Consider the following 21,082-nt stretch of genomic DNA (forward strand, 5'->3'; position numbering starts at 1 on the left):
AAATTACATGACTTTTTAATGATTTTAAAATGGAGATATGGCGTTTTGTAACCAAACTCGTCAATTGTCAGTGGATGATTTGGCAGTTTAATTAATATATAATATAGTGGATGTGTTCTAGTTCTTTGGGTGAATGTGTTAATTAGTGTACAAATATAATGTGCTAATGTGATTGTCAGATTACAAGCAGTGATACAGATTATTTATATGGTTCACACAGTCTTCTACTTTAGAGCAGTTATTCTGAAGTCCCATTACTGTACGGTCATGCAACATTAGAGTAGACACAGCAATCTTAAAATGTTTATTGGTAATGAAGCAAATGCACGACTCGTTGGAGCTGTGCACTCCCTGCATCACATTGCTTGTGATATGAACACGAGAGGGTGGAAGATAAGGGTGCACGTGGATTTCAAAGACAATATGCCCAAGTTAACCTGTCATGTCTGGATGAGCCTCAATGTTCTTCCAGCATATGCCGTGTAAGATAACCACTGTGTCTTCACATAGCTTGATATGCTGTGTTTTTCCAAGTGGGGTTCTATTTTTTTTTTTTTTTTATACGGCTGCCATTTTGTCTCGCTGAGGACCTGCAGTTATCACCACTGTCCGTATCCACCCTGCACTGCAGCAGTGTACTGAAGAGAACTTGCGCTGACTTTCTATCTGCGCTTGGCGTGCTGCTCGTACACCAGTCAGAGGAGCACACAGTATCTCACTCTTATTGCACTTATTTGAGAGGGTTACAACATGAGCAACCGCTGTGTGTGTGTGTGTGTGTGTGTGTGTGTGTGTGTGTGTGTGTGTGTGTGTGCGTGCATGTGTGTCAGACAGTCTTTTCTGAAGGTTGCATCAGTGGGAGATTTAATCATGTTTTTGCTTTAGGAGATGAAGTAGTATTTCTTTCACTGTCATTGTTCAAAGTAAACCAGTGCCTGTTTTATGGAAAAATCATATTCAAATCTTAATTTAAAAATACAGATGTTACAGTTCTAAAAAATATTCATAATTTAAGTTCATGCCACTACAAGCAAGAATGTATGTGGTGATATGCTTGACCTCATCTCTGACCTTATGGTTTTCCATTTCTCATGTCATACTTGCAGATGCAGAGCAGTGCAAATGCATCAGTCAAAAAAACAACATATAACTAAGAGACAGCACAGAAGCCACAAACAGGTTTACAAATGCAGCTGCAGTCATTAAGCATGCTCAGAAGGGAAGTTATGACTCTCTCTAGCTCTTGCTAGGAATCATGACGAACAAAGGAGAGGATACCAATGATGGTATGGAAGTGGCGATGGTTATAACGATGATTATAAAAAATGAATCATCACCCATTTGTCTTCAGATATTGAATTTAATACACAACCCTAAATGCATATATTTCAAACTAGAAGATGTAAAATCCAAAACCCGTATCTGATAATTGCAATACAAAAATGACAAAAACATATCCTTTCTAATAATTTAGTTTAATGGTATGTAAGGTAATGTAGACATGGTTCTGAGCAGAGAGGCACTTTTTTGAGGATTGATGTGTTTTTAAGGTGCCTACCTAATAACGTTCTCAGCCAAAGAGACAAACTTCTGTTCCTTAGTTGCCAACATGACCATTATATACATGTTATTGGACACATAATGAATTATGAGCATGATTTGTAGAACAGAACATTAAATAGGCGGAAGGCATTTTGGTAAAAAAAAACATATCTGCATTGTCTCTGCCTTCATAAAGTAGCTTATAAAACTGTTCTGTAAGCATCGCATTTGTTCCAGAGAGTAGGTCAGTTATGTTCATCTGCTCTAGTGAAGTCCTCTGATGGTCAATCTCCGTACCGTACCTCAGCTTTCAGCTCATTCGTGGCAAAACTGAGCAGCATGGCAACCACCTGCTGCTGGAGTGTGGCGTTACCCATGACCAGAGCAGTCAGCTGTGCCACATCTGTCCAGTCCAGCGAGCCGAGCACGGACATGATGTCAGAGTAGAGTTTCTGCTGCTGGTTAGGTGGCAGCTCCAAGAGGATCTGTGGGAGGGGCTTAAACTGGCCACTGGTCATCCAGCAACCGAGGAGTCCACCCACTGCACCCCCTGTCAGGATAGAATCATACATCAGTACAGCGGACAATGCCCTGGTAATTGGGCCCCTATCTTACGCGGAATCGAGTGTTCAAACATGACCCTCACGCACGGACACGGCCCGGGTGAGTCTTGTTCATACCTGAGTAAATAGTCTGGGTGGTTTAGGTGAGGAGGTTGACACACTATAGGCAACTGTCGGGGTATGGTGCACAATATAGGTTCAATAATGCTAATAAGACAAGTTCAAATGGTTGATGAGAAAACCTGGAATTTTTTTCGTATATATCCAGAAAGCGTGGGCTCATTTCACTAAATTGTGCACTCAATTTAGTAAATTGTGCTCACGATTTAGTAAATTGTGCACACGATTTAGTAAATTGTGCACACGATTTAGTAAATTGTGCGCATGTTTTACTAAATAGTGTGCTCATTTTACTAAATTGTGCTCTCATTTTAATTGTTGTAAATTGAGCTCACAATTTAGTAAAACGTGCGCACAATATAATAAAACGTGCACATGTTTTGAGCACAATTTAGTAAAATGAGCGCACTATTTAGTAAAACATGCGCACATTTTACTAAATCGTGTGCACGTTTTACTAAATTGTGCACACGATTTACTAAATTGAGAGCACAATTTAGTAAAACGTGTGCACGATTTAGTAAAATGAGCGCACGTTCTCTCGATACACAAAAATATCTTGACACCTCCTGGGCTCTGTACATAACCGCAGTAAGGTTGGTTTTAAATTGGATGTTGCACATCTACATTTTAAATGATAAAATCACAAATTGTTTTTGTTTTTTAAAGAAGCTTTGAGTTATATATGCAGGTCTTGTATAAACATATCAACCATTTAAACCAACTTTATTGCGGAATGAGCATAACATTGGAGGGAGAATACAGTATCCTCCAGAATTATGAGAAACATTTTAAAGGTCCAGTATGTAGGAAATAATGTAAAATAAACTGTAACCATTCCAAAAATGATCACCATATGCTGTCAGAGAGTAAGGAAACACGATGAATTGAAGTAATGGCTTATTTGACAACATTACTCTAACCCGTAAAACCCCGTAAAACCCATGAAAAAAATGAGTTACGGGGCAGAATGTCTTGGAATTTTCGTTTATGTTTTGAACGATTAATTCTAGAATAGCGTATTAATAATGGGCTAGCGCGTCCTCCTATTTGGGTTGCCAAATTAGCAAAGGCCAACTGTCAACAGCTGTCAGTTGTAGTCATGAACGCCTACAAGAGGCAGGCAAATTTCCAAAATTAAAACAATAAACAAATTAAGTGGACATCGGAGGAGCTTCCTGAGATGGTGACGTCTTCGTCAAACGAAGAATATCAAGTCTGACGCAGAGCTGGCCATATTTCTCCACAACAGGTAGCCTAGGCTAAACTTCATCTGCATCGCTAACTTCAGCTAAATATGTTACGTTGGTTAGAGAGGTATTTTTTGTTTTCACTGTTTCCGTAATGTGTAGCTGGGTCATGGTTGGAGAAATGTTAAAGCAGCTGCAGGTCAACTAATGTTAGCTAAGTCTTCATTACATCTGGCAACCCAGAAGAGGCTCGCGTCTGGTAGTCTTGAGAACGTTCACCAGTGTTTTGATTTTGGCCTGCAGAACGTTCGGTAACAATCCTACAAATCGCACCTTTAATGTGAGATCGGAACGTGATTATTACGTCATCCAGAACTTTTTCGCAAGCCGGAACAAATTGTTCATGACAGCACCTTTGTAGACTAAAAACAGGTACAAAAACATGTCACCCACAATTATTGGCTTGTAATACCTTCTTAAGCCTATGACAATAAAACAGCTCATCTCTTATGACACCCCATAAAGTTGGAGAACACAAAGCAAGGGATTTAAGACCATTCATCTTTAAAAAATCTCCCCAAATCGTCCAGATTCCTAGGTCCCCACTTGTGCATTCTCCTCTTTGACTCACCCCACTGTTTTTCTATGGACTTTAGATCAGGGAGATGGCAATGGAAGAAGCTTGATTTTGTGTTCAGTAAACCATTTTTGTTTTGATCTGGACTTTTGTTTCGGTTCATTGGCCTGACGAATAATCCAATCATGAACCTTTTTATTGTCTTGGCAGAGATTGACAGATTTCCGTTCAAAATGTTCAGGTTTTTCTTGGGTTTCATGATACCATGCACCTTAATAAGGTTCCCAAGGCCTTTGGGAATAAAAACAGCCCCCACAATATCACAGCCCTTCCACCATAATTCTTATTAGGCATGGGGTTCTTTTCAGTATAGTCGCTCCTCTATTTACGCCAAACCCACCTAAAGTGGTTCTTGATAAAGAGCACAATTTTAATTTCATCTGACAATAGACCACAATTCCAGACAAAGCCACTGTACCATTCAGTAACTCCTGCCATTTACATTTGTAATTAAATGACTGGAAAGGCTTTTACCTGGCATGCCCTCTAAATAATCTATTAGCAGCGAGGTCACTTTTGAAGATTTTTGGGGGGACTTGGTGACCCCAAGATGATCTGTAACTCTCCAACAGTGGTTCTTATCAATTTTTTGCCTCTCTTACTATCCTCTATACTGTGCATGGGGGCCAGATAACCATGGGTCTTTGTCCAAGCATGTTTGTCACATTTTCAGTTGATTAGAACCTGTTAATTGACTAATAACTGTAAAATGACTAATAACTGTAAAATGGGCATTTTCAACAAGGTACCTAGTTTTTATAGCCATTCCGACTTCCGTCAACACACTTTCTTTTTTATATAAATTTAGTGTATTCTCTTGTCTTTGACATGTTGAAAAATTACTAGGGTCACTTCATACCTTAATGGGAAAAAAGTCAATAACTACTTCTGAGGGTTCACAGACACTCTGATTAACGTAAAGAAGTTGAATATAAATAGAAAGATTCTTCTGTTACATTTTGTAAGATTACTAGGGGTGCCAATAATTGGTTTCCTTTTTCTCTGAATAAAATTGCTTCCCTTCAAGGTTGGATTTTTCCTCATTGCTTTCATTGTGAGATCACAATAAATCTAGCCTAGAAATCTAGACGCGCCCCTAGCGGCAGCGAATTACATTTGCTGCCAGGGCTAGTCTAGCAACTCTCCGTTGGCTTGTGAGCTCCAGAAATCGAAACTTAATCAGGCCAATGAAATCGTGTATAGAGTCGTTAGGTGGGCTTAAGATAATGATTGATGGCAGAGTTGCAACGGTTTGGCTTGAATTCCCTGCTACTTGAAAACAAATAAGATGGATGTTGCTACTGGCGAACAGTGTGACACGAGTTAAGCTTTTATTAAGTTGGCAAACGTTTGAACTAGCCAACTAGCTCCGCTGGTGGGAAACGCATGGGACTCATAGCGCTGCCGCGTGCAGAGGGAATTTGAAAGACAACTGATTATCCCGCACCTCGGACTGAGCACTGCGAACGGTGAGTGTCCAGACCCTACATTTTAATGTGGGTCTGGCTCGTCAGGCTACAATAAATCACCAAAAGATAATTTTTTATACAAGTTTTTAGTCAACTTTACCAAAGGTGCCAATAATTCTGGAGAGTTCTGGAGAGTCTGGAGAGTAAAGGTGCCAATAATTCTGGAGAGTAGTAGCCTACACTGGAACTTCCCGTTTTTGCAAATTAGTGCCAGTCTGTCATGAACGAGAATGAATGGATGAATTTGATTATGATGAAGTCATAAGTGGACACCATCAGCTTCCAACCATCGTGCAAATTTACCCGCGTCTTTCCCTTTTGTGTTCATACATACAGCCCACCTGCGTGACATCTAGATCATGTCCAGATTCCAGTGTATGTCTGAAAGGGGCTTATGGAACTGAAATGAATGGCAGCTTCAAATTAACTGCATGAAATTAATGTAGTTAATTCGCCAACTTTATTTGCCAATTGCCTTTCAAATATCATCCACCCCATTCCTTTTTTGCAATATGTTTGGACAACTCAAAAGCAGACACAGGAATCCTAAACCTCCCATCCATTTCACAGTAGGGCTATACAGACTGGGGTTTATAAAACAAATCTATCAACCCAATTCTGTCCACAGTACACCTAATGACTAATCTGTTTTCGCCTAACTAGCTTATAGGCTGTAAGACAACATCTACCAGCCTACCCCAGTTAGGGCTAAATAGCATTATATAGACATTTGGCATAATGGGATTCTATCCCTGAGATGGTACTGGTCTGTAGGCCTATACCCCGGAGTCTTAAATTGTCAATAGGCCTTTTTTTGCCACCATCATGAGGTGAAGTTTAAAGCTCACCATAGATATGAAAGCTCACTAACAGCATTTCAGCGCCATCTTGTGGGCACAAGAGAAACCAAGAGTTGCCAGTCAGTCGAGAAGCCTGGCTGGGGTAGTGATGGCAGTCTGACACAGAAGCTTCGATACGTGCTTCAGACCATTAACTGCAATTCCAATTCCATTTGAACTACTGCTCCGAAGGTTGCTTTGGTGCTGAAAAATCTGTTACTGGCACCGGCTCATTCAGAGTCTGAATGGTAGCGCACTTAAAGCAAAAAAACTTTTGCACAACATTGTGTTTGGTTCGTTGTAGCCTCTACAGTCAGGGCCGGGTTAAGGTCATCTGGGGCCCGGGGGCAGAGGCCCCCATTTTTTTTCAATATATATTACTACTATTATTATTATTATTATTATCAATATACGTAAGACAGAGAGAGAGAGAGGCAATTAAATTATGAGATAATGTAAAAATGAAATTTGCATTAATATTGTGGAACTGTTAACCAACATACAATTGTACCAACATACAAAAAACAAGTAGGCCTAGCCTACAAACATGGGGCAATGCACAAAAACAAAATCAACCATGAAATATTATATTATTACCATCAATGAATTACTTAAACTAAGGCTTGAAAAAAACTGCCAGTGGTACCCAGGTCAGCCTAAAATGTGCAACTCCCGAACTCTGAACTCATGAAACATTGTAGCCTAGAGTTTGGCGGGCACGAACACAGCCACATCATGATACATTGTTAACACACAGCCCTAGCCAGCCACGACGTCAAATACATTGAAACACGCAGTCTAGCGCACACACACAGCCCAGCCACATCAAATACAAACAAGGGGGGTGTTGGAGCCGATAACGGTAACGTTGTCAGGGACAGGAGTGGACGTGGACTTATCACTATTTTGATCCTCGTTTTGAAAAAAGTGGACAAGGCCCCTGCAGGAATGAATGCGATGGTACGCACACACCCACCTAACTTTCAACGCTTTAATAATATTTGTCCCGGTTAGGTTCCTGCATTGGTCAGTTAAAAAGTAGTCTACATAGTAGGCTAATGACATCCACATGCAATATCTTTACAACAACGCCTAACAACGAACTATTTATTTGGACAACTTTGTATAGCCCTATAAAGGCTAAAGTTACCTTTAGTTTTGTTCTAGCGAAGGCTACGTTCACGTATGGCAGTGGTCCCCAAACTACGGCCCGCCACCTCATTTTGGGTGGCCCCCCAAATCCATAACCATAACCATATCTGTGGTATATAGCATCTGGCCCGTACAAGAGTATGACATCGCCAAACTATAACCTCCGTAATTTTCCCCATTCATTCTCTATGGCGAGTCTTAACAGTACACGTGTAATACTGTTTTTGTCCACTGGTGGTTGTTTTGGCGCCGTTTCGCGTTTACCATTGAAAACTGAATGAAATGTAGGCTTACCTGCAAACCAAAGATTCTAGAACAGAGCTTGAAGACGCAAAAATCTGAAGACTCCTTCCAGAGTGTAGAGTTTTGAAGACGACCCGGGTTACGTCTCCGTCTAAACGGCTAAACCAAGGATCCTTGATTACCTCTCTGGCTAAACTGTCAAATTAGAATGTCTGCGGGTGACGTACCGGGGTTCTATCACACCACCACCCAGCGGTCTGGAATGCATATCCAATCGAATATCACATACTCTTGCGTCTTCATATAAACAAAGATTTCCCCCTGAGAAAGCTCGTCTAAACGCGAAAAAAAAATGAAGACGAGACGCCACTTCTGCGTCTTCTCTTTTCATCGTCACCGTATAAACGTAGCCTTAAGAGCCAGCCATAGTGAGCTGGCCCTCGGAAGAAAAAGTTTGGGGACCACTGACGTATGGCTTTAATCATCAGCGGTAATGCTAGCCATTTTGACAAGCACAATAATCTTGCCTACCTTGTGCTTGCGGCTTGCCCATGAAATAACTCCTCTCCCTTTGCTGTCTCCATCCTTTCTGTTTTCGTTGTTTAAAACGTGTTATACCCATGATGAGTCTCGAGTTAATGAATTAGCTTATAACATTGTGTGCTGATAACCAGCATAGATAGTAATAGAAAACAACAAGCTAGCCGACAACTTCTGTAGCATGCGTATGTAGGCTCTCCTGCTCAAACAAAAGGTGCGCGCGTGCATAGTTCTGCATTAAGTTGATTTTGATAACGTGTTTACAAACTTACTTTACAGAAAATTGTAAATAGCCTGCTGTCATGCAGTTAATGGAATACTGTGCAGAGTTAGGAAGTTATGGTAGCCTAGGCCTATTTGGTGTGAACACACACACGGGCAATTCTCTCTCGAGTAGCCTGATACGCACAGTGCGTACTTGGGTACGGCCGTGGTTTTGGCGCGCCTTACTGAGAACGTCTGGCTGCCGCTCTTTCTTTTTTCGCTTTCATATTTCCTAATTGTCTCATGCGAAGCCATTATTGTCTGGGATAGCATGCATTGATAAGGGGAAAGACAGGTGACGATAAGACATTTGTTTTCTTTTTTAAATGTCCCGCGCCGGTGCCCCCTAGTGCCCGGGGCAGCAGCCCCTTTGCCCAATGCACAAACGCGGCCCTGTCTACAGTGACAAGCACTAGTTTGTTCGTATCGATTTATTTTCATTACTATGGAAGCATCTAGGAAGAGAGACATGTGGGAAAACTTTGATCGCTCCTGATCAATCTTTATTTATTTTACTAAGCCTCCTGTCTAGCCGGGATAATTTAGATGCAGTCTTGGCACTTCACCAGGAAAGGTTGCTGTTACTGAAGCTTCGAGTAATTAACCATTTTCGAAACAATTGTTCCAAGTGGTTCAGCTTCACCAAAGGGTCATTTGCCCATCACTAGGATAGGCTACTTGGGGTAGGCTGGTTGAGCCAGGCTACCACACAGTCTGTGGGCTTTGTATTTTAAGCTCATATGTAATGTGCGTGCATTATTCCCACCATTGAAATAAATAAGTTTAAATAAATAGAAACGGGTAGAAACCAAATGCTTTCACTTTACCTACGGCAAGTCCAGGGGGGCCTCCAAGTAGTCCTCCGATGAAAGCAGTTCCCCCAGCAACAGCAGCACCTTTGCCCGAATTCTTCACTGCAACTTTTATCTTCTGATTTGCTGATAAGTTACTGCATAGGCGCATGACATCGTCCATTCGGGAAGGCATAGTCACTTTAGTTGAAGGTTTTGATTGTCCAGACCTGCCGGTTATACTGTCGAAATTAAACGTAATTGCATTTCACGCAACACGATTAATGAATGGCCTAGACATAGTAGCCTACATAAAAAACGAATTAGACTGGTAAAACTGAATATGGAGGCGATGCATTATGAAAGGCCGCCACTTTCTCTTTACAATGGACTTCAACTTCTCCTGACCTCCCCTGAAAGAACGTAAGCTGGAATTGTCAAAAAGTTTATTTAAAGTATAGGCCTAGGTTAAGTAGGCTTTAGCCCTGTCAATGTGCCTCCAAACTTCACTAGCTACAGTGATGATAAAATTCTTCTCTCAACATGCCTAACCTACCTACGCCTTCGAATTTTGAAGTTGGCTGTGTAGTGTCACATAGTTTCTGTCAGATCTAGGCCTCGCGTAATCATTTCAAAGTAGGCTATTCCAGGTTCAGAAAGTGTGCTTGACGCTTTAAAATCATCTGACCCCACCCTGATGTGATTTCGATAGACTTTTAGAACGTGGGCTCGCCATATTACATTTAGCTATGTAGGCCAAATTCAAAGAATAAACGAATGGCGTTAACTTACCGCTTGTCTGTGGTTTCTCCGTATTGAGTTGAGATTTCGATATGAGGTGCATTACATTCAGTTTCGAAACGCAACGATAACGCAATGACTTCTGGGAGTGTGCGTGTGTGTGTCAACTTTGGTGACTGCTTTGTGCTTTCCCTGATTTGAGAGATCATGCTACATATGGGACAAGCACCACATTGTAGCCTACAGTTCTCGATTTCCATGCAGTAGCCATGCAACACAGGCTACCGCGAAGTAAAAGGCTATGCCTACTTTTTTCTACTTTTTATGAGCCCTATATTTCTACAGAAATATGAAACCTTGACAAATAAACGGATGACACTTATAGATTACGGGGGTTCGTTTATTTTATTTCTTATTATGAGACTAGACTGTCTGTCTGAAAGGTCAACACAAGAAAGTCTGCCAGGGCGAAAACGTAAACAGGAACAGAATGTTATCTCGATAGGCTACATTTGGGAAGCTCCACCCACGGGGTGGGTTAAGTGACGTTCACGAGCAGGGACGTGTCTTATGATGATAAACAAACCTGCAAATGAGAACATTTTAACATAGCATTTAAAGAGTGGGACATCAGCAACTTTAACATTTCAGCAAGAATTGTTATCAGGCTTTAAACAGGTAACTATAGCGTAACAATTTATGTACAAGAACTGTCAGTTGTAAGCTATTATACGGTTGTAGGAGATGGTCTGTATATTTTCCAGTGTATTCCTTTGTTCTTGTGATTTCTAGTGTTGCTTGTCCACGACGACATAGTAGTTACCTTCGATTTGTGGGCATTACAGCAGCCTATCTTGCTAAATCTAAAATTGAAATGCGCACACTTTTTACGGTGTATGTATATTACCCAGTGTAACTATGTAGGCCAACATATGTGCATGCGCCTTTATGTTTAGATAACTGTTGTACAGTCTTTGTAATACATATGGGTAAACACACTAGTTTAAATAAGGTCATCAGTCTGTTACAGCTGATCAGCCCTTCCTGTTCAAGTGGCTTGCCAAAAGTTGACTCTTGTTACAGTAGCCTACAGTTGATGATGTGGACTTCCCATGCCAAGTCTTAAAAATTCTTTCACACAAACATACGGGTATTTGTGGACGTTTTTGGGAGGTACGCCATGCTTTTGGAGGTGCGAACAAACAAAAGATTGTTTGCACGTCCAAATGGGCGGTGACGTACGTATGTGACGCGAGTTTGTGTGAAAGAATAGCTTTCCTTAGATAGTTTTCTTTGTTTACATCGTTGTCTATCATTAGGGAGAAATAGAGAAGACATAGCCTACCCGTAGACAAGTGTGGTGTTTATATTGCAATTTGTGAGGAATTGTAGTCTATTAAACAACCAAACGGAAAAGTGATACTGTCATGCATTCTTGCTGATGTTGCATGCAAACTGTCATGTACCTTAAGCAGGGCCTAGTGTCTCTGTCTAAATAGAGTAGGCTTATCTGTTGGCTTTTTTGGAGACTGCTTTCCATTTTTGGGTGACACACCACAGTTTTGCATGAGGGAACATAGGTTGTATTAACCCTCTCTGGTTGTATAACTGAATACTGTTTTTCCATACTTTCATGTACCCTTTATTCATATTCTAATCTGATTCTGATAAAAGTGTTGTGTGTTTAAGGATATTATGAAAATCCGTTCTAAATTTGGAGAGGAATTTGAGTAGCGGATTAAAATAAACTGGGGTAAAGGATACCAAGTCAAAGGCCAGTCAGCTTGAGTGCCAAGAGCCATAACCAGACATAAGACAAGATGTGCATGCTACTTTTTCTCATGATTATGCAAGGTGGACTCTATTTCCAGTGTGACACGTTTCTTTCCATTTGTAATTTCCACATGCCTATCTTAGGTGTAATCAGGGTCAGATATTTCAGACTCAAAACAACATGAAAAACTTTCTCAAACCTGTAGATGGCAACCTAATTCACCATTGTGGTAATTGCAGAGTTTCATCAAAGGGGGCACTCAAGACATCTCTATAATGATCGGAAAGTTGCTCTCCCATATCCTTGGCAACATTGAGGATGCCATTATAAGAGGCAACAGTGTTCAGAATGAAAATGGTGAGGATCTACTGGAGTATGACGACGGTGAATGGATCATAATCAACCTTCATGGTGAGTCAAACAGCATGCTGATGTCTTCACATGGTCCATTTAAAATATAATAATACAGTATTAAATTATAATATACAGTAATTTCAATGTAAAACAGTGTTATATTAAACAATAATCTATATTGGACACAGCATGTCCTTTTTGCTATGGGTAGTTACTATATTGTTTTACTAAATGTAACACTGTCTTTTAGAAGGCCGGTCTCTGTCCTCTGCTGATGTTGACCCTTTGGAGAATCTTCTGATTGAACATCCAAGCATGTCTGTGTACAAGATGGTGTCACCAAGAACAGAGGAAGAGGAAGAACTCTCATCGGATGAAGACGAAGAGGGTTCTCCCAGGTAAACAAACAGATACCTCTTGTGGATTTTCCCACCAAGGTTTTAGTTTATTTTCATATTCTATATTATCATGACCTGGGTGCCATAGTCAGTAGTTGTGCTCTGGATACCACAAGTCTTATGGATAGCCACTTTTAAATGGGAGTCTAGAGTGACAACACTATGCAGAGCACACCAGATAGAAGCCTGCTGGTGTGGTGACTAAATGTATTTCAATTTCATGATCTACCGATGTTGTACCGTAAAGCCGGTCTTACATTTTTATTAGGGCTGTCAATCGATTAAAAAAATTAATCTAATTAATTACATACTCTGTGATTAATTCATCTAAATTAATCGCATATATAATTTTTGCTGTGAAAGTATTTTAAATATTTTTAAATTCAAATGAATCATTGAATAATCAGCATTAGTGACATTAAAGTTCAAAGACTCTTTTATTATTATTTTCACTGTTCAAATAATTGCCATAATAATCTATGATATGAGCTAATATGCTGAGGAAATAAATTCAAAAGTGCTTCGGGAAGAAGTTCTTTTTTCACATACAAGGCATTTCAGGCCACAGATATAACCTAGGGGACACAATGAAAATAAATTAACACTCCCCTCAATGTCAACACTTATTTCTTTGCATTGATGTGCGACTATAGAGTTGATGAACTCCGGTGATATGCAAATTCCTTGCTGCAGACATTGCAGAGGATTTATTTTCAACACTTTTTTTTTATCAACACCATCAGGCCTTTTTTAAAAGTAAATGTTCCAATCAATGATCCAGGCAGCACGTTTTATTCTCTCTCCTTCATTTTACAGTCTAATTTTTACTGACTAGAACAGCTCGGGGTCAAAGGTCATACGGAATCGATTAATCTGCACTAATTTTTTTAATCAGTTATTTTTTCTCAAATTAATTAATCGAAATTAATCAGTTATTTTGACAGCCCTAATTTTTATATGATTTTGTGTCTATATAATGAATAGTATGGACAGAAAGAGACAGCTGGGAGAAAGTTGTTTTTGAGCTGAGTAAGACAGGTGTGTCCATGTCATGAAATGTCTGATCCAGATCTGGAATTAGAGTGCTAGACCACATGTAAAACAGCTCTGCATGCCTAATGCAAGTGCTGAGGCTATTTTCAGTGTCACGTTTGCAGATAGATAAGCCTTGGGGCTTTTCTGTAATAATGTGACTATCTCTGTAGGCCTGTGCCCTTTAAACGCCACCTGTTGTGGAGACTTGCTGGGTGGGGGAGCCCCCTGCCATGCAGTGCAGACGTGCTCCCCATCCAGTGTGGCAAGACCCAGATGGACCGCAGAAAGCTGTCCCGAAGTGCCCTCCAGAGGCAGAACCTTGCAAGGATTCGCTTCTCGCCAGCCGACCGTCGCTATGGCTTCTTCAAGCAGCCCTGCCAACGCCTTTGCAACTACTGAGCTCTCCCTGAGGCTCCCCTATCTACAGCCACTGAAATCCTGACCTTTGAGCTCTGACATGACCCTGACCACCTGGATATGATGTGTTTCTGATCTCTATGATGCATGTAGTGATTTGTGAGGTATATGTTGTGTCCGTAGTGGAAGTTTTGTATGGCATTCTTTCAAAACTCTGCCGTATAATGCTGATTAACTCTGATACTGTGTTACACATTTTCAGCCGAGTAGACTGAAGTTGACCTCACCTTTTCCTTAAAATCTAAATTTTCTTTTTGTATTGTGTGTATTTGGTTACAGATGTTATATTTAACAGTGATCATGTTTTAAACAGTTTATTGATACCTGCATTCGTAATGTGTCAAAAACAAAAATAACTTAATTATCTGCAAGTACATTTATTCCTTTTTGCGTGTAGTAGAATACAGCTAGGGTTTGAGTGTGCAAAATGCATTTCACTTATGAAACTGCTAAATTGTGGTGTGCTCTGAAATGTTTGCTACTTTCGTTGCGGAAATCTTGTAAATATTTGTAAAAGTCATTTTGTATTACCGAGTATATATATTTGATAAAACACCCTTCTGAAAAAAAGAGTCAAATAAATATGTTTTCATAAACTTGCTGTGGATTTTTAACTTGAACCTATGAGAATACAGCATAATTTGCTATGACTGGAAGCTTATGTTTTACAGTTGTATTTACCAAAAATAGCCACAGAGATACATTGCCACTGAACGGAATACTGTGCACTGCTTCACTTCCGGAGTTCATCCACCTTTCCCATGAACCTTTTCACCCTCTCTGGGTCCACTTCATTGGCCCAATATCCTCCTCTTTTGAAATGGGAGCCAATAATCATAGCGTTTGCATCGAGGTAGTGCTGCACATTGTCTTCAGTCACCCCTGAGCCTATCAGCACAGGGGTTCTCACAGCCTGTGCAACCTCTGAAAAGAAACCAAAACAACATAGTTATGATTGTCCAATTGGTGATTTACAGTCTAGTACTATGAGGCATTCTGGGCAGGCTCAGCACGTGTGGCCATGATGTCTGAGATTGCTTCCAGTTAAATTGAGTTCTACTGGCAACTCCGTCCCCCAGCTGACCACAGAACCACTCTAATGGAGCAGCACCAAGGGGGTGACAGGCAACCTTCCAAAACTAGGCAGCAGGGCTATGCCTCTTCTCCATGCCTGTGTGTTTACAGGCTTGCATGCTCACCAGCCATCTGGAAGCAGGATTTAAAAATAGCCGGCAATGTCGGTGTCTATATTAGCTCGAGCAAACCCTGCAGAAGGAATAGACAGGAAGCGGGACGTATGCCCATGGCTGGCCCTGTCTGGGACCAGACTGTACAGCATCTTATCTCCCCAGGCAGGGTTGCTCTTTATAAGGTCAGTGGGCCAGCTTCATGGGCACATTGGGCACTTAGGAGCAAAACTGTAATCTAAAGTTCTGCTCCAAAAGGCACAAATAAGTAAACAGATAGCATATGGAGGTTGTATGAGGAACTGAATTGCACTAATACATTTGGACATCCCGACTTTTGGTTTCATCAACTGCGGAAAAAGTGACAATGTCTGTACAAGAGTGGACATGCAGGAGGCTGGGAGTGGTTTGCAGTATTGGAGCGTAGCTGTCGACATAGAAAAAGGATTGCATTCCTAATCAATGAGGCTATTTGCATGTCACCGTATGTTTAAGTGAATGAGAAAGAAAGGTGGACTGGGAAAGAAATTGAGAACTAGAGTGGAAGAACCTGCTGACTGACCAACAAAATAACCAATGACAGCCCACTGCTTCTTGTTTATAGGTAGCAAATTCTAAATGAAATGTTATTGATAAGATATTACCTACATTAACCAAGTACACCCCTATGCAGGACTGAAACTCTCAACCCCAGACATAAGAGGGGGCCGTGCTAGCAAGGAGGTTGAAACCCACAGATGCTAGTGTTTGTCGTAGCATTTCACATACGATGTCAGAATGAGGTTTACTCAATGCACAGTGCTGTACCAACTGGCTACCATTACATATGCCTAAACTAACAGTAACTGCATTTCTAAAACAAAAAAGTTTTGGACGCTGTGTAAAATGTAAATAAGCACATTGATCACTCAAACCCATATTTATTTTTAAAAAAAGGGCATAGACAACATATCATATGTTGAAACAAAGTTGTTCTCATCTTATAAAAATATACACTAATTTTAAATGGAATGCCAGAAACATGTCTAAAAATGTTGGGACGAGGGCAACAAAAGGCTGGAACAGTTGTACCCTGCTAAAAAAAACACAAGGAGGAACATTTCACAACTAATTAGGTTACCTGGCAACATCATTGGGTATAAAAAAAGAGTAGCCCAAAGAGGCAGAGTCCCTCATAAGTAAAGATGTGGAGGTATTCATGACTGAAAAACTGTGTGGGCAAATAATTCAACAATATACAAATAACGCAGATGGTACTGTATTGAAAACAGACCTAAGTCTTTGATGGAAACCATGGGCTCAGGAAAACTTCAGATAAACACAGTTTCACGCTTCATCTGCAAATGCTGGTTAAAATTCTACCATGCAAGCAAAGAAAAAAAAACACTTTTTTACATGATCCAGGAAATGCCGCCATCTTATCTGAGCCTAAGATAATTTAAGATGGACTGAAGTGGAAAACTGTCCTGTGGTTAGACAAATCAAAATGTGAAATTCTTTTTGGATACCATGGACTCCACATCCTCCAGGCTGAATAGGAGAGGGACCATACAATTTGTTGTCAGTGCACAGTTCAAAAGCCAGCATCTATGATGGTATGGGGGTGCATTAGTGCCTATGGTAATGGGTAGCTAGCACATCTTGAAAGGCACAATCAATGCTGAATGATACAGGTTTCAACATATGCTGCCATCTTTTTTAGGGAAGACCTGAACTATTTCAGGAAAACAATGTCAAACTGCTCTCTGCACATATTATAACAGCATGGTTCCATAGTAGAAGAATTCAGTGCTAATATGGCCTGTCAGCAATCAAGACCTGTCAAGTTTGGTGCATCATGAACTGAAAAAGACAACAAACAACCCCGGACTGTTGAGCAGCTGGAATCCTATATTAGGCAAGAATGGGACATTTTTGGGACAGTAATAGCATACCATTTTATTTGGAAAGAGGGTTGTATAACTTAACCGAGTAGTGCTGGTTTCATGAAATAAACTTTTAACCCTGCAGGATATATGTTTGTGTGTGTAGTGTGTAGGCTACTCTTGTGACTGTCATTGCAAATAACAAGTTGACTAGAGCTTTGTGATCTATACGGATTATACAGACAGTCTAACATTAACCATTCTAAAACAAGATAGTAATAGTTTCATTGGAACAGTAAGTTAAATCACGTTTAAATTACCAAAGCAGCCATCACGGCAGATGTCCTCTTAGTTATCTGGTGCTGTATGTACTCAGCTGTACAACGGTGATCCTCTGGAGCACCAGATATGACAGACTGCACTCCTATATGTAGCCTATACATTTAATAATTGTGGATTCGGTGTTTACTAACTAATTACATTAACTTAACCTAAGGCACTAGACTGTTATTCTGTCAGCAATGCGTTTCAAAAATGTCCCAAGTACTAAAATGTCACCTGATCTCTCTGGGCACTGCACATTAATCACAAAGAGAATGTCCCTACCCCACCCCTGGCAGTCTGCAGGGCTAACATAGTAACTGGTGACATACAGAACACAGAGAGGCAGGGTTGCATGTGAACTGTAAATAGCAGCCAGAAAACAAACTGACAGCCAGTTAGTTGACCCTAGTTGCCGGAAATATGGCAAACCTAAAATTACTCCTCATTTCTTGCAGAATAAATAATAGCAATTCGCACCACTGTTTGCACCGGTGCAATAAATGGAAAATACAATATATTGGTATAACAACGACGACTCACCTCTGAGTTCAATGGGATCAGCCTGAACCCCAGTGGCTGTTCCCGTAATGACGAGTCCATCAGAGAGGAAGAACTCTGCAGCTTTGGCTGTCTCAACAATTCCCACATCAGCCGTTATAGAATGGGAGCTGAAACAGAATTTGTTACCCCTACTGTTTCATGGCATGCAGTTTCTGCAATTTTCCTAAATGTTAAACATCCCCATGGTCTCATCGTTAATAATATCCACAGTAGAGAAGGTGCTACCTGTTTTTCATACTTTGTATTGTGGTTCTCTTCTTAGGGTTACCTGTGTTTCTTCTTAATATCAGTGAAGATCTGTAGATGGTGTGCTCCTATTTTCTTGCGGTATCGCAAAAGATCTCCAGCACAAGCATTCAGGAGACCCTCATCAGCAACATGTGAAAATACAAATCCTTCCGCTCGGATAAAATCCAGACCTTGGTTAAAGACAGTCATTTGCATCGGTTATACACTGTAGGCCACAAATGCTGTGCAAAGAAATAGCAAAACAGGGATTTGCATTCAGCAGAACTTTTACTGTTCATCCTTATTACAAAGAATTGTTTTTCAGTTAGTTGCATGAGCCTCCAGCTATGTTGTTAAAAACATTGAAGAAATTAGGAATCTCAGTAGTCACCTGAAGCAAGTGCTATAGCCAGTGCAGCTTGATTGGCGGCAGACAAGACCTGGACTCCAAGTGGCATGGATGGACAGAGACGCCTAACTTCAGCACAGACGGCTGTCATACTGGCACAGATCTCTGGTCCAACATCAAATGTGTATGGAATATCGTGCATGTTCTCAATTATCAATCCATCCTGCACATGAGGTATACAGACACATTAACTAGGCTTGCCTCAATATGCCTATAAACATCCAATAGCTAACAGAACCTGTATAATATTATTTTATATCACACATTTTGTTTTATCATGAATTGAGGGTCTATAGGGCTTCTTGTGTCCTTGTGATTTTTGATTAGGACAGGCTTAGGGCTCATTGGTATTATTCCAGGAACCTTGAATGTCAGCTCACCTATGAAAAATAAAGAAGTATTTCGATGCTGTTTGTCTGTCAGTAGAATTATGCAAAAACATACCTGAACAATTTTCATGAAACTTGGTGAATGGATGAAGGATGGGCCAAGGAAGCATCCACTACTTTTTAACATGCCAGCCAAATGAAAAGCATCCTCTATCTGTTGCATAATGTTTGCATAATAATTGTAAAGGACTATCAATATCTTAGAAATAGGCTGGTGGAAAGATCTGGTGTAGGGCTGCAACTATTAATCAATTAATTGTTTAGTTGTCGACTATCAAATTAATCGCCATCTATTTTGATAATCGATTAATCAGTTTGTGTCATTTTTTTAAGGACAATACATCAAAATTCTCTGATTGTACCTTCTTAAACTTGAATATTTTCAGCTTTACCTACTCCCTATGACAGTGAACTAAATATCTTTAGTGTGTGGACAAAACAAGGTATTTAGAGACATAATCTTGATCTTTGGAAAACAATGATTAAACATTTTCTCTATATTCTGGCATTTTATCAATCAAACAACTAATCATTTAAATAATCGGCAGATTAGTTTAATATGAAAATAATAATCGTTAGTTACAGACCTAATCTGGTGGTCTACTGGCACTTTGCTAATTGGTTTTCAGGCAGTCCACTGGCAGTTTGCCGAAAAATGCCTCACCATTTGCCAGATGTGGTCCAAACACTTTTTAAAACTTTCAGTTGTAGCCTACTTCATTTTCAATAACATTTTATGTTTTTATAATATTCACAACAACTTAAAGGTGATGAAGGTCCAACAGAGTTGAGTGCCCTTGAGCAAGGCACCTAACCCCTAACTGCTCCCCGAGCGCCGCTGTTGATGCAGGCAGCTCACTGCGCAGGGATTAGTGTGTGCTTCACCTCACTGTGTGTACACTGTGTGTGTTTCACTAATTCACGGATTGGGATAAATGCAGAGACCAAATTTCCCTCACGGGATCAAAAGAGTATACTTATATACTTATATACAGTGGACCAGAAGTGGCACCGGCAAGGCTGTGGTCCAATATCTGCCAATCTGATTTTGCTATCTGGGATTAAACTAGGGTAGGATGCACCCGTAAACACAATAAGATCCCTCCATAATGTCAAAATCTGACATTAACAGGCCATACAAAAACATTAAGCCTATATAATTCCAAGACCACTGAGATAGTCAATTACTTATGGCCTGCACAATCATGTTAGGCCTAGCCTACATTTTGAGCCATATAAGAGCAGAATGCAAAGCAGATTTCCACCTCCTTAAAATAAGTAGTGTTCTTGGGGAATTGCCCCATATGTATCCACACGATTACGAAATGATAGCCTACAGAATAAATCAATGTTCTGCCCGTCTCAAATCTTAGGCTATGCCTACATGTTTTCTTGGCAAATGGTGGTCTTGCCCATTAACATTTTTTTAAAAGCTACCATATAGGCTTAGGCTACGTCTCCACAACTTCGTCTACAAAGAGGACATAGGCTACTTATTTAATTTGGCCATTGTGCACAAGAAATTATACTAAATGGGAATATTTTAACTGTCCAGTCGTGTATATTTCACGATTTGTAGTAGGTCTAGCCTAGCTCTTACGAGTCCAGCTCTTTGGTAAATTTCCACTTCACGACAGGCCTCTTCGGTTATCTCCGGCAAGGTTGCAGTGTTCAAGGGGGTGCCTGTTGAGAAAACAGTAGCCTAGAGTGGAAATTGTCCTGCATAATCATGATCTACGGAATGGCAAATTATTATCTTTATTAATTAACATGCCTAACCTGGAAGAGCCCGAACATGAATCATCCCAATGACCACTGATTTCATCCTCCCAAACAGATTGACAAACTTCATTTTAAACTGTCGACGAGAAATAAAGATATCCCTATTTTGAAAGCGGTCACATGACAGGGCAAAGTTTGTTTGGGCGGCACTGGGCCTATTTATTACTTCCTATTTTGTGCAGTCATTCCCGTTTCATCCGCTCTGATCTAAAGCTATATATAAAATACGACATGAAACCACCAAAATGTGTGTTTAAGGTCTATTAAA

General features: G+C 40.3%; 3 protein-coding genes and 1 long non-coding RNA gene across 6 annotated transcripts; 2 read left to right on the forward strand and 2 right to left on the reverse strand.

Annotated features, from left to right (window-relative positions):
- Positions 1–1,340: 1,340 nt before the first annotated feature.
- On the reverse strand, positions 1,341–10,329 carry LOC121681140 (protein C19orf12 homolog). Of its 2 annotated transcripts, none has more exons than XM_042060717.1 (3): positions 10,143–10,329; positions 9,387–9,580; positions 1,341–2,092 (listed from the first exon to the last, which is right to left on the reverse strand). In XM_042060717.1, the coding sequence occupies exons 1-3, from the start codon at positions 10,298–10,300 to the stop codon at positions 1,827–1,829; spliced, it is 618 nt and encodes a 205-aa protein (XP_041916651.1). In that variant the 5' UTR covers positions 10,301–10,329; the 3' UTR covers positions 1,341–1,826. The 2 variants fall into 2 exon arrangements, with proteins under 2 accessions (XP_041916651.1, XP_041916650.1); XM_042060716.1 differs by having other exon boundaries at positions 9,387–9,592; positions 10,143–10,326.
- LOC121681144 lies at positions 4,880–6,298 on the forward strand. The gene is made up of 3 exons (XR_006022004.1): positions 4,880–5,028; positions 5,689–6,148; positions 6,238–6,298. It is a non-coding gene; the product is annotated as an uncharacterized LOC121681144 (long non-coding RNA).
- A 308-nt stretch (positions 10,330–10,637) lies between the features above and the next one.
- Positions 10,638–14,660, forward strand: si:ch211-260e23.9. Of its 2 annotated transcripts, none has more exons than XM_042060719.1 (4): positions 10,638–10,769; positions 12,105–12,276; positions 12,470–12,617; positions 13,823–14,660. In XM_042060719.1, exons 2-4 carry the CDS (start codon positions 12,141–12,143, stop codon positions 14,049–14,051), a joined length of 513 nt encoding a protein of 170 aa, XP_041916653.1. In that variant the 5' UTR covers positions 10,638–10,769; positions 12,105–12,140; the 3' UTR covers positions 14,052–14,660. The 2 variants fall into 2 exon arrangements, with proteins under 2 accessions (XP_041916653.1, XP_041916654.1); XM_042060720.1 differs by having other exon boundaries at positions 12,473–12,617.
- On the reverse strand, positions 14,368–20,975 carry zgc:162297 (uncharacterized protein LOC555865 homolog). Its single transcript, XM_042060715.1, has 6 exons — positions 20,812–20,975; positions 20,633–20,715; positions 18,626–18,806; positions 18,275–18,425; positions 17,986–18,113; positions 14,368–14,993 (listed from the first exon to the last, which is right to left on the reverse strand). Exons 1-6 carry the CDS (start codon positions 20,882–20,884, stop codon positions 14,803–14,805), a joined length of 807 nt encoding a protein of 268 aa, XP_041916649.1. The 5' UTR covers positions 20,885–20,975; the 3' UTR covers positions 14,368–14,802.
- Between the last annotated feature and the right edge of the window lie 107 nt (positions 20,976–21,082).

The sequence above is a fragment of the Alosa sapidissima genome, chromosome 14, assembly GCF_018492685.1.
Source record: "Alosa sapidissima isolate fAloSap1 chromosome 14, fAloSap1.pri, whole genome shotgun sequence".
NCBI lineage: Eukaryota > Metazoa > Chordata > Actinopteri > Clupeiformes > Clupeidae > Alosa > Alosa sapidissima.